The sequence below is a fragment of the Oryzias melastigma genome, linkage group LG23 (assembly GCF_002922805.2).
Source record: "Oryzias melastigma strain HK-1 linkage group LG23, ASM292280v2, whole genome shotgun sequence".
NCBI lineage: Eukaryota > Metazoa > Chordata > Actinopteri > Beloniformes > Adrianichthyidae > Oryzias > Oryzias melastigma.
Window position 1 is genome coordinate 10,127,020 of NC_050534.1, and position 13,741 is coordinate 10,140,760.

The 13,741-nt window shown below is 39.2% G+C and overlaps 2 protein-coding genes and 1 long non-coding RNA gene across 20 annotated transcripts in view; 2 read left to right on the plus strand and 1 right to left on the minus strand.

Annotated features, from left to right (window-relative positions):
• Positions 1-6,764, plus strand: part of nrcama (neuronal cell adhesion molecule a) — a 62,862-nt gene extending 56,098 nt beyond the window's left edge. For 7 of the 16 annotated variants that reach the window (XM_024283435.2, XM_024283471.2, XM_024283411.2 and 4 more), the window contains 2 exons: positions 281-292; positions 1,622-1,856. In XM_024283435.2, the coding sequence (XP_024139203.1) occupies positions 281-292; positions 1,622-1,856 (247 nt within the window). Of the gene's footprint in view, positions 1-280; positions 293-1,621 lie in introns of all 16 variants that reach the window. The other 9 variants (XM_036210164.1, XM_024283403.2, XM_024283507.2 and 6 more) reach the window with 3 other exon arrangements.
• Positions 1-13,741, minus strand: part of LOC112153385 — a 40,036-nt gene that overhangs the window by 19,381 nt on the left and 6,914 nt on the right. The window lies entirely within an intron of this gene.
• cntn1b (contactin 1b) overlaps positions 9,785-13,741 on the plus strand; it is an 18,644-nt gene continuing 14,687 nt past the window's right edge. Inside the window, exons 1-4 of one of the 3 annotated variants that reach the window (XM_024283555.2) lie at positions 9,797-9,937; positions 10,030-10,248; positions 12,495-12,616; positions 12,700-12,735. In XM_024283555.2, the coding sequence (XP_024139323.1) occupies positions 12,562-12,616; positions 12,700-12,735 (91 nt within the window). In that variant the 5' untranslated portion in view covers positions 9,797-9,937; positions 10,030-10,248; positions 12,495-12,561. Of the gene's footprint in view, positions 9,938-9,958; positions 10,249-12,494; positions 12,617-12,699; positions 12,736-13,741 lie in introns of those variants that run through there. The other 2 variants (XM_024283563.2, XM_024283547.2) reach the window with 2 other exon arrangements.

Below are 13,741 nucleotides of genomic sequence, written 5' to 3' on the forward strand. Positions count from 1 at the left end.
ACATGGCTAACGTTCCTAACCTTGCTAACTTGTAGTGAGTTTCAGAGCTACCGTATGTTAGTTTATGACAAAAAGTTTAAAAATTGTTTGCCCTACAGTGCGGAAAATATGGTAGTCTTTTTTTTATACTTAATCTCTTAATAGAACTCTTTTTGCTTTAACATTTCCATATTCATGCTAGATTTAGCAAAACTGTTGCAATGTTTATGCACATTAAAAAGGGTCCTTGATTGACATTTCATGTTACTTGCGTTTTTATCTTTCTGTTCTTGGGGTTTAGGTCAATAGAGAGGTAAGATAAGATGTGCTAAGATTGGCATGCAGTTCATGCAGATTGTAGAATGTCCAGAGAATGTTCTAACTTTAGCTAAAATTAGCAACAAAACATGTGATTTGTACTTTATATACCGTTTACTTCTGGCATTTAGGTGCATCTATATTAATAAGTGAATCACAAGTAGACAGAGCATAATATCCAAATATTATAACTGTGTAGACGTTTTTATACATTCAGAATGCATGAATCAACTCCAAATAATTAGCGTAACTAGCTTAGCTAGCAATTAGCTTAAAGAAGAAATGTTAATGTGAAGTATAAATGAAGTAGTTTTGAGTAATTGATGCATTCTATTAGAAAAACACTTCTAGTTTGCGGGCGGGACTGTTGGCTCTATTAGAACTTATATCCCCAAGCTAGCATTAGTGGTGAAAAAATAATGGCAAGCAAAATTGGATCCATCCAGCCTTACAGTTTTGAGCCAGAGGCCAGCTCGGACGAGGAAAATTAGTGCTCACAAGAGAGCGGAGGAGCAGAGTGTTAAAAGAGACTTTAGCTGTTAAGTCATTAGTCCCAGGCTTTTCTAGCATCCAGTTTTCTTATTCAATAGGATTTAAAAAATACCCAGAAACACAGTTTTAAACGTAAATTATGTATGAGAAAAATTTTACATGTCAAAGTACTTGACAGATGTCTACTTGTGATTCGATCACTAATGCCAGCCATAGACACATGCTATAATCTTGCCAAACAAGAGGCATACTTTGCTGCTTTTTAACTTCCTCCATTTTAGAATTTTGTGAGTTAGCTTTTTTTTTGTAAAAAGAAGTTAGCAAAAAACATCTAGCTAACAAATGTTTTTCCAACTGAATAAGAAGCTTAAAAGCTGAAGGTGTTTTTGCATCAAAGCAGGACAATGACTTCTTCATTGCATTCTTGATTCCTGCATGGATAATGAAAGTCTTCGGTTGAAACAGAGGTGCAAAGGACTGAACAGCACGCGTTTGCTAGATACTCCTTCGCAATGCATCCAGGCTTGAACCATCTACAGCACTAATGCAACACATATCATTTGTGACTGAGCCGCTCCACTGTACAAGCAAAGTCAACCTCAGAGTAACCAGAAACTTTATGAACCACTTGGTTTTTATGTTCTACTGCAGTTTATGTGTTTATTTGTTGTATTTCTAATCCAACAAAGACAGCACATTTCCAGCTACCATTAAATGGTTCATGCAATACTTGTGCAGTGGAAACGCAAAAGTACTAATGAGTATAAAGCCTTCAGAATGATGTGACCCCAAAAGTTCTGTACTGCATTCATTTATTTGCTATGCTTCACAGTGACATGGAGGACCACAAGCCCTTAAAAGGCAGTCGGACACCGTCCAACGGGACGGTGCGCCGTGATGAAAGCGATGACAGTTTGGTGGACTACGGGGAGGGCGGGGACGGACAGTTCAACGAAGACGGCTCCTTCATAGGCCAGTACAGTGGCAAGAAAGAGAAAGACACGCACGAAGGCAACGAGAGCTCGGAGGCGCCCTCGCCCGTCAATGCAATGAACTCGTTCGTCTAGCGAAAGTCCACTGCCTGGTCGCAGTGGTTGCCACGGCCACCCTGGCGAATCGGACCCTTCCTGTGGTGGCGGTTGCTGCGGTAACGGTTGCTCTGCACTTTGCCCCAGCGGCGGCTGTCACTCCGGCAGCCAAGGCTACCTGTCACCGAGACTGCTGACTCCTCATTGTCCACACCGTCAGCCCCCAGTCACACTGTGACATTCCCATGAACACACATTCCCCAAAACCAATCAAAGAAGGTGTGAAACCGAGGATGTTTGGAGGGAGCAAGCAAAGCAGATGGAATGTACCACAAAACAAGGATGTGCTAAAGTTTGTGTGCTATCTTCTTTGGTTTATGAAAGCATGGTATACGACCCGCAGGCAGGCAAATATGCATCAAGTCGCGTTCATTAGCATCTGCATGGAGTAAATCGTGAGTCTAAAGAGTGTTTTACCACCCATGTGTTGGTCGTTTCACAGGTATGCTGCGTCTTAAAACTGATATGCGCCTAAGAAGATCTAGGTATGGCTTATTTTCCTATCTTCAGAGAGTGTTAAACGGTGAGTGATATATAGATAAAAATGGCAGCAGTGTCTTTCGTGGACACAGCTGTGGCAAGTGTGGCTCAAAGTAGAAGCTAGTGTATTTTTTTTAAGACAGACTCTGTACATATAATTATATATAAATACTCAAATAAGATGGAGGTTATATTTCCAGGTGCCCGTTTGTAGAGTTGAAGAAGCCGACAGGAACCAGGGCTCAGCATCATAGCAGCCGGTCGGTGAAACTTGTAGCCTGATGTTATCTTGTCTTCTGCTTGTCTCCGTTTTTTTTTTTTTTTTTTTTTTTGCACCCAACTGTTGTTACGGCACACAAACAAAAAAAGTGGATATATTCGTCAATCTGGTGTCATCGTCAAGTACTCAAACTTGGCAAACTTGTTCAGACCATCCCACCCCTACAATAGTATATGTACTATACACTTTCAGAATCCTATCATTTCTGGATTTGTTGAGAATAAAGAAGCTCTCAGCCCGATTTCTAGTGCCTTTCCAGAGAACAGTGACCTATATCTACAGGTGCATCTCTCTTCATACCCAAGACAAAGTGGAGCTTGTTTGTTTTCTCCATTGCATTCTGTGATGTCTGACCCTATTCTAGAAGTTACTTTAGTCATGCAAAATTACTGCAAAGCTTCACAGTTGCATGGACACAGACTTGACTTTACATACAAATTCATTCATACAACAAACCCCTAAAATGGTCCTTCCTTCGTACTGTTACAGCTAATAGTCATGGCACCAAACCCTCATCAGTCCTAATAATCCATGAAGCACTAAAGGAAGTCATTAAAATGTAAAATCAAAGATGTTTTAGACTATTTCAACATTTTAAAAAGATTAATTAGAGACTGATAGGTATATCTGGTGCTTTACCTCATGACCATGCAATTGGAGAGGAAAACGCTAAACTAGATTTAGTAAGTGCGGCCATCTGCTTTGATCTGTTTGTCTTAAAAACAAAACAAAAACACAGACAAAACACCAGAACCCCTGTGATTAGATTAAAAGGCTTTTTATGAATCTTAAAAATGGACCTTTGTACCAGGATAACCTCTCTACCAATCTTTGTAGATGGTACAGTAGGGACAGAGGAAGTGGCATTCTTTTGGCATACTCACAAGCTAAATGCCAAACAGAAATAGAATCTGTATTCATTGCTCAACAGCCCATGGTAGCCTGTCCTTCGTACAACTAACCTTAGAGTTTGGTGATATATAATGGCTTGTACGCAGTCCTTGGTCCAATACAAACCCCATTTTAAGAAGCTTCTACTCTGTCAAAGATAGTCTGGAATTGTTAAAGTCTTCCCTCAGAAGTCGCAAAAAGGCAGTAAAGCCTTTATGACCTGATTCATGAAACCTTTTCTTTGAGTAATCGTTCGCAGCTTTGGTGTTTTGTTCCTCAAATATTGCAAATCTAACCAAAGCAACCAGATTGGACCATCCTCTGTTGGGGTATCCAGACCAGATGTCTTGTTACCATTGAGTTCACCATGTTACATCACAGTGAAAATCATGGAGGAATATTTCAGTAAAACACTGGAGTTTAAAACAGATGGATTATGGGTATATTTTGCCACACAAGCCAACAGAAACCTAACTTCTTACCTTTTATTTGTGAGAAACAGTGTTTTTATGTACTGGTACAAGAAGCACTGGTCCATGTTTTATTAGTTTGGGGGAACAGACATCCAAAGTTCTATCTTTGTGAACAACCTATGTTTCAGTTTTGTTTTGGTCTTACCACTGAAATATAAAACTTATTTCAATAAGAAGCTTGTGACAATGCAGAACACAGTCGTGCTTTGTTACATGTAGCGGTACAATGGCAATCCAAAGAGAAGTCGTAGACAAAGAGGGTCATAGGTGAAGTATTGTGTGAATATATTGTATCATATGACCAAGATGAGCATCTTGCCACATATTCAAACGGCCGAAGTTTATGAAAATATCCATCAGACTTTGATCACAAAAACAACAATTTTATGTACTTTTTGTTTGTTGTTTGCCTGGTACCAAATGATGTAAGTCACTAAGGACAAGATGAAACTGGAAACATGGACAGATTGGAGCCTACTCTTCCAAACTAAACTACAACATTTAATGAAGGCGGGGCCCATTTATCGCCCAATAATGACTAACATCTTTGGAGCACTTCAACGACAGTGAGAAACCAGTTATACTTACAGGTTTCTATGACAATCCTGTCACTCAGCTACTACACTTTCATATTCCCACTCCAATCAGAAAATAGGATAGACACTGTTGTTCTTGTGTCTTCATCATCAAGAGGAAAGAAAAACTACTGCCAAACTTCTCACCAGATAACTGCCACTGGGAACTAGACTCCGCCCCTGGTGTAGCACTACGCTAAAACGTAGCGTCTTGAACAGGAATTGAAAGATACCGATGGGTGTACAAGTGTATCAGTCAAAGTGAATGACGGTAAATGCATCTAACCTTCGACAGTATGTGATGTCTGGTTGTGAAAGCGGCACTTCTATCGACTTTTCTATTGCTGTAGAGGAAGTGGCTGAAGCTGGAACGTTTGGCCGCATGCGCGCGTGTGCAGCACATGCATGCTTAATTCTCAATTTTCGCTCCCAAGTCGACACCTATTGACGTTTGGTTAAGGACCCCTCCGCGTCACTTTTTGACGTTTTGAGCGTCCCCATCAGGTTGTTTTTTGAAGTGCTGGCTGTTCACATTAAATCCCGGGTCTCCAACCAGTGAACTGGAACCGGACCAGTACCGGGATGAGGAGCGCATTGGCACCCAAACCCGGTACTGGACGCAGTACTAGACGTTGTACCGGAATCATGCCTGGTACCAAGCATGAAGCGGACGCGGTACCAGACGTGAACCAGTACCAGGGTTAGGGTTAGGGTACCAGTACTGGGTTAGGGTACTGTTACTGGGTGCGTCCAGAGTAACAGTCCGCAACCTCTACTGGACAAAGTACTGGATCAGTCCGCAACTGGTACTGGGCGTGTCCTTGGGATTCGTCTGCTACCCTAACCCAATACCGGTTCGCCTCCGATACCGCGTCCTACATGACACAAGGGCAGCTAGCACGTCAAAAACCGCCGAATTGGGGACACCCAAAACATCAGAAAGTGACGTGGAGGGGTCTCTAACCAAATGTCAATATGTGACGACTTGGGAATGAGAATGTGCTGACCTGGATGACGTACACTCTTTCCGTTTCCACCAACACTATGGCTATGTCCGAATTCTCTCACTACACCCAAGCCTTCAAAAGACTATATGGTGCAGGACTATCCAGTGCCCTGGATTTTCAAACACCATGCTCACTACTTTCTTTTACTAAACTGTAAATATGACATCAAATTTATCAGTCGTCTCCTAGTTTCCGCCATTTTTCCAAAACGTTCAAAGGCAATGCATTGTGGTCTATTTTTGCCAATCTAGTAAGTATCGATGTATTGGGTTTTCACAGAGACTTCTGGGAAATTTCTGGATTTTGTAGATTCACCTAAAAAAAATAAACGAACTCCCTATATATTGCGCTAATCGGAAGTAGTGCGTGAAATCGGACACAGCCTATAACTCCAACGTGTTTGTGTGCGCGCGTTTGTGTGTATATGTGTGTGGGTAAAGCAGTGCCCCTCCTCTCTATGGGATTAAATATATATGTACATTTGATTTTTCATTTTATTTTCAGAAATATTTCAATGTCTTATCATAACTTGCATCAAGTTTTTAGGTTGCAATGTGTCTGCATTCCACGTGTAGATAAATATATATATATATATTTTTGTTTTATTTATTGTAAATATCAGTGGGTTGGAGTTCGGCTGTCTGGGGGGAGGGGTGGCAAAATGGCTAATAACAGTTTTAAGCATTTCATTTGGTGTGAAGTTTCTTTGGGTTTGATTTTGTATGCTGAATTTGCTTGTTTTTAGCCTGTCAGATATCGAAGGAGATTATTTTAACTTGTTACTGAGCTCGTGTGACACCTGTATTGTTTGAGTTTGACAGTTCATGCACATTTTCTGTATTTTCTACCCAAAAAAAAAAACACAGTTTAATACATTTGGAAAAACTCCCAGATCTCGTTTTCGAACAGCAGGAGGATGTTAACACGCTGTTCGAAACTAAGAACTAGTGGGAGTGTGTGCTCAGAAATACACTAAAAGAAAAGCGATACGGTGAGACGGCCTGCATGGAGACAAAGGTGCACATTGGTGTGTAATAAATGGTGAACTTTCCGTGGGATGTATGACCCTAATATGACAAAAGCATGAAAGACTGTCCAAATGGTTTACTATACAATATACTATTGCAATTCTTCTTTTTTTTAATGAAGTTTAAAAAAGTCAATAAATGTTGCTTTCAGTATTTGGAATCACTCAAGTTATTATTATTATTATGATTTAAATTAAGGTCAAAAATGAAAAAGTGTTCTCAATCTACTAGAATATTTTTTTTTTTTCAAAATAAAAGCCTATGGAGAAAATACACTAAAAAATAAATAATCCGTGTGAGATTACCATACATCTGGTGTTTTTGTGCTAATGGGTTTTTGGAGTTGGCATTCACTCTAAACGCTTAGAAAAATGACAAATATAAATGGCAGCACTAAGTTTGGCAGTTTTATAAAAAGAAAACCAACAAATAAAAGACATTTCTCATAAGAAAATAAGTAAAATACCCCTGTTGTAGTTGAAAACGCACTACACATGTCAGCCATTTTTATTCCACACTCGATTAAACTTCTACACATCATAGAGGACTCATCACAAAAGAAAAATATAAAGAAAAACATGTTGCTTAAACCTGGCCAGAAAAACTAACAACTGCACAGCAGAGTAATCAGAGTACACGACTGACTATTCATTATACTAAAAGAGTTAAAAAATGTATATACAGTATAACTTGGTTCCAGAAAGTTCTTAAAAAAGTGAAGCCAAAATTTAACGTTCATTATAGAGCACTATTCCTGATCCAAAACACTTACAAATCACTTTACGTAAATAAATAAATCAAAATATAAACTTGAAAAATAATCTTGATAATAAAAGTTGCTATTATATACTTTCCCACGAGCTTACAGCCTCACACAAAACCAAATATTTGAGCTATGCAGCCATACAGTTTGGAGCCAGTGCCGGCTCGCATGAGGAAAATGGAGGAAGTCATCTACAAGTGGAGCGGAACAGGAGTACTGTGGAATTCTCTGTGTACTTACTACGTCACAAATACGATCTTTTCCAAACAGCATTTTGTGTTTCTAACGTGTTCTTGTGTAAAAAATAAATGGATGATGGGAAATAAAGGAGTGTTTACTCCACATTAACACAACTCAGAGTCAAATCTCTAATGAACTTCTGTCACTCTGCAGAAACTATGTCCTTATCAATTACAGATCTTTAAAAAAAATTGGCCAAAAATTTATAATAGGTGATCAGACTTTATTGTTGATTTTGCACATTTTTTCCTCTCCTGCAAAGAAAACATTTCTTTTTCCTCTATAAATGTTGTTATTAACCAACTAAATCTGAACAAAACTTTTACAAAAAAACTCTCTGAGACATAAACAGCCATGAAAGGCTCCTCACTCAGTGGATTGTAAGTCACTAATTCTTTTTCAAACTGTATTTTTTCATCCGTTCCTGATTCACAACAAGAGGCTGCATCTACTGGATGTCTTAATGGAACTGGACCTTCATTTTGATCAGATTTAATTTTTAGTTTATAACCCTTCAGGTCCTCAGGTCTGCTTGTGGTCAAAAGGTCGGACCAAAAACCAGACCTCGCCTGTAGAAGACTTTAAGTCTTTCAGAAAAATTCAAAGCTAATCTTTTTAGCATAGCAACAGTTCTATTCACAGTTTGTGGTTGACGATACGATTCATAGTTGATATTTGTTCATGCTGAATGGCCAGATTCACTGACATAAAATTGATACTTTAGTCAAAATATTCAACCGGTGTGACTCAGAGATAAATACTGAACAGTTCTGGGGAACTTTTCCAGATTCCTTGTATTTATTGCAAGATAATTAAGTGTAAATTAAATATGTGCACAAACAAACAAGTAAACAAGAGTTGTTGTCAAAGTGCAGCCCACTTAAATTAGAATATTACACAAAATTAGAACACTCTACCACACTGTATGATCACATGACTTTGTAAAATTCATAGTGTTTCCACACACTGGACTGTAATAATTGGTTGATCATTTTTTTCTCCACTTGTGTTTTTACGCTATAGTAAAATAAACCTACAGTACCTCAATCAAAAGGATGTTTTCCAATATTTATTATCGATTCATATAATTTTGAGAGTTGTTTTTTTTTTTTAATAGAGATTTTAGGTCAGTGGTCCTGACAAAAAAAAAAAAAGAAAAGAAAGAAACACATGCGCTAACTTTGATTATTTCCATTTTGTATATTTTCTGATCCTGAAGGAATTTTTCTTTTTGGAAAACTGACGGATTCTGTTCACAGCATTTCTAAGCTAGTAGCTAGTAGCTAGAAGCTAACAAAAACTAAACAATAAACTGTTTTTGCAAAGTTTCTTTTGGATATGGTAAATATCCCTTTTATTTAAATTACTACATTTTAGGATTTAGAGACACTAAAGTTTTGATTTGATTAATTTTATTACGAGAAAAACTTAATTTTCTAACTTTATGCATTTGTTTTTGTATCTGAGCCCTAGCTTTAGCGTTTCAGTATGATGCTGGGTAGGATTTGTTGTTATACCCCTACTTTGAACTATTTTATCCCATAAATTCAACACAGAAACATTTAATATTAGGAACTCAATCAAATATCATATTTGTATTTTCTCAGTTTCATAACCATAAAGTGGCTCAAGTTAGCTGATGTCACTATAAGTGTGTCTGCTAGTTTTCATCTGATTTAAGGACTTTTTTTTTTTTTGTTGCTATTTTTACTCTTATCTTTTATTTTTTTTATTAATTTCTGTAAAGGACTTGGAGGTGTTCTGTAGCAGGGAAAGTACTCTATAAATAAAGTTTAATTTGAATTGCTTAAATTTGATACTTTTATCTGTTTTTTGCACATCTGTATGATGCTTTAGCTTTGAAATACACATTAATAATAGATTAGAGTGAAGGTCATTTATGATGCACAGCACGTGGCTGCAGATATTTCAGGTTTCCTGCAGTCTTCATCGCTCAAGCGGAACTCCTCTTCATCAGTGTAATCTTCATCAGTGTAATCATGAAGCTTTGTTGTGTTTTTTATTTCTCATCTTCTGCTTTGGTGGCAGGATTGGGATCTCCCCCCTCCTTCTTTCTCTCCCCCCGCCGGGATGCGCAGCGGCGTGATGTCCGCATCCCTCCCATCCCTCCCTCCCCCCTCCAGACACAAGGACCAATCCCCGGCTCGTGCACGCCGCCCCGCCGCGCGCGTCACCGCCCTCCATCCAATAAAAAAAAGTTCATGTCGGGACGCTCCACTTGTGTGTTGTGTTTGTGTGTGTGAGATGCGGTTCCGGTCCAAAAAGGACGGCGCGCCCCCCAAACTCAACCTCATCTTAAAAGGTAAGCGCATCTGAGGCTGCGCAGGAGTTCTTCTTTTTGGGCTGTGGGGTGGTGGAGGTGGTGGTGAGCTGAAGTGGAGTACCGCAATGCAGAGTTCCCGGAGTGATGTCAGGGTCTGCGCAGTGAAGTTGGAGCGCGCAGACGCCGGTGCGCAGACGCCTGCGTGATTTCATCTGAAGGACGCGCTGAAAGACGCCAAAAACTCAAGTGACAAACAGGAAGGAGAGAAGAGGAGAGCAGAGGAGAGGTGAAGGTGTCCGCAGCTGGAGGCGCCATGGCAACTGATGCTCCATTTCCTGGCACCTCCCTTGGTAGGCCTCTCAGACATACCTCTGCATCCTAATCCAGGATTATTTATCTCCTCTAGAAACCCAAACCTGGTTAGTTTTGTTTGCAGGGTTCTTTTTTGTACATTTTAAAACCTAAAAACTTTCCAATTCTTGTAATCAAACCAAAATCTACTAAAAAGTGATAAAAAATCGACATGGTTTGGGATAGTTCATCTGCTGGTTTTAATCTGACCTACATTTCCCCAAAGAGGATCTGCCACGAGGGATTATTGCCATGGAAATGCTACGAAAACACTGATTGGGACACAATAAATCCACAGGAAGGTTTTATAAAGAGAAGCATATCGGGCTGATGTAAAGAAAATGCTGCAGCCGTGATTTTGTTGAGTCATCAGGACGGTTTCAGCTTCTGTATCTGGATGGAGGCTCGGTTTCTGTGCTCTTATTTTGTCGGGATCAGGAGTTATCGTCTTGTTTGTGGATCTGTTTACTTTTCTCCCATTTGACAGTCACAAGGTTGTTTTTTTCTAACTGGTATGTAGATCGGTGTTATTGAAGGCTCTTATTCTGAAGGGTTCAGTCTGTTTGAGTTTTGTCATGTTTGGGTTTTATTTAAGATTCTGTCGTAGCCTCTTTACAAACATTTATATCATATTTGATACGTGTATTTTAAAGACTACTATCTCATTAGCATGACTCCAACTTATGTTGGCCATCTTTTCTGTCCTGTAGTTTATCATCAGTCCACTAGGGGACAGTAGAAGGGCTTTACCTACTTATTCCAAGATGGCAGCCTCCATGAAAGTTTTGGCGGGAAAAAGTTTAGGCAGTTTTCAAAACTTCATGATAAAAATAACTCACTTATTGTTATTTATTTTATGACATAACCACTTTCTGTTAAAAAAAAAAAAAAAGAAAATTAATTCTTTATAGTATGTTAAAAATGTGTGGGAACATTTGATGGCCCAACCCAAAAACACTTTTAATTTGAAAAGCTGTGTTTTAATAGAGAAAATATAAGAATACAAACATTTCATTTAGATCAAGGCCCAAATTATTTATTAAAAGAGTCACTAGTTTTAGTTGAAACTATTTATTCTTGATCAAACTCTCCCAACTAATTGAGCACATTTTTGTTAAGATTTAAAATGTCACAAAATATTATTTTATTCACAAATGATAGAAAATTTGTGATATTTTAAAGTTTGTTTTTATTCGTTTTGTTCCCAAAAAACCTTTATGTTATCACCATTGACGGAATTTATAGTTTTCTCAGAAATATGGACCAGAATTCCCCGTTTCCTTAAATGAAAATATCTTCTTTGCAGTTTAAATGACAAGATATGGGAAAACCGTTTACATTTAAAAACCCAAAAAAGAAATATATAAAACTGAAGTGTGAATGAAAAAAAGGAAAATAAACAAACTTTGCAATGAAATTCGTGGAAGGTGTTAGAATCAGGAAATAAAATATAATTTTGATTTTAAATGTTGCAACTTCTTCAGCTTTTAATTTTTCTTTGAGATTTAGCCTCTCAGTCAGAAACTATTTTTTTTCTGCTGTCCTTTCTGGATAAAAGTTAATTTAAAGATTCTTCATATCTTCCTGACACTCATTTGTCTTCTGTAGAAGACATTTTTAATCCAGAATATCACCCAAATAGTGCACACTATCCACAAAACACCTTTTGGTATCTACAGAGGACATTTGGAGCTTTTCAATGACACCAACTATGAAGGTGTGGGATTCTGGGAAATGTAGTTTTAGTCAATTTAAGAGATATTTATAATTTCTTCAGCAAATGAGTAAATATACCACTAAATAACCACAAAAACAATAATACTCTTAGTCAATCTATGCAGAATAATTTCTAATCTGTGAGATTTGTTATGTTGTAGTGACTCAAGTTGTTTCCACCATAAATACAGATTACTTCCTGTGTTTGTGGTATCTGTCATATTTCTGTTTTAGTGCTTCTTTCTGATCCCTTGTTGTGGTTTTTGACTGGGACTTGCCTGCTGCAGCTCCTCACAGCTGCACTGCCATGTCCTCCTGCGGGGGTGCTGTGTAAGCATGTGCAAGGACACAGCAGGAGACGGCGCTGCAGAGCGTTTGAGCACAGACCTGCTCAGCCTGCATCTTTCTGCTGACTCACCCTCTTTCCTGAATTATAGATACGCTCTGCTCAATCCGTCTCCGTCATTAGAGTGTTCACATGTGACGTTTCATTTTTAAGTGTGTTTTTTTCTTCTGTCGTCCGGTCCAGTTCATGCCGCCTCCGTCAGCCTCCTTAATTCCTGCGTCTAAACTCGACCGCCGCTCTGCTTCCCATCATGACTTTTACTGCTCTGCTGCTGCTGCTCGTCTCCTCCTCTGTTCCTGCTGCAGGTGAGCTCAGACGGATTTCTCGATTTAAGCACTTGTGATTGGGCAGGGCTGACATGAGGATGTGCCTTCTTTTTCTTTTCCAGTGGCGGTGTTGTTCAATGAGCCCAGGATTTTTGGAGGTGAGTTCTCTGAATGATGCTGAGGTAAAAGCTCGGATCTGGGAGGAGTTCAGGGAGGTGGCCTAAAGAAATTCTGGGAAACTTTTTGAGGGGAAAGCAGCTCTTTTCACCCATCCCCTTGGGGAGAGGTGACCTGCAGACACAACCGCGCTTGGGGACCATTTGGTAGTTTAACCCCTGAATCCAACCCCTTAATGCTGAGTGTCGAACAGGAAGGCATTGGGTACCATTTTTAGAGTCTTTGTAGGTATGATTCTGCCTGGATTTGAACTCTCAACCTTCCAGTGTCAGGGCGGACACTCTACCACAAGGTCGCTGAGCTGGTTTACATTACGTTACATTACCTTATCTTACCTTAGGACCATGTCAAAGTATTCCATCCAACTTTGAAAATCTCTTTAATTGCGTTGACACGTTGAGGAAGCAGAGACTAGGGACTGAACGTCCAGACGCTCCTCAGTAGGAAGGTTCCTGTTGCCCTCAGTCCTAATTTCCTGATTCCCGGAATCCAAATTGCTTCCCTACCCCTACTGCCTTTCCCTATCCCTAAACTTAGCCCTCCAAGCACAGAGATATGGATAAAAACAGTGTCTTCAAATTACTAACACTTGATGACGTCATCAATAGTGGTCAGTCCTCTACGTTAGCGCCAGTGCTCAGAGAATACATAACACCCGTTTTTAAAACTTTAAAAAGTCAAGAAAAACCTCAAAACACCCCACTGACATGAAGAAAGGTATTTCTCCTCCTAACCACAAACAAATCACCCTACCGGCGTAGGGATAGCCAATCTGTCAGACTTCTTAAAAAAAAAAAAAAAACTTACGGACACCACTAATGCTTCAAATGCCCCTATAATTGGAGCAATAGGGGTAGGGAAGCAATTTGGATTCAACATAAGTCTCTGGATGTCGTAGGATTGTCCTGGGTGACACAACGTTCTGACATAATGCCAGACTAGGGTGGTGGTCCCTTATTTATAGAGAAATGAGACCAGGATCACGCT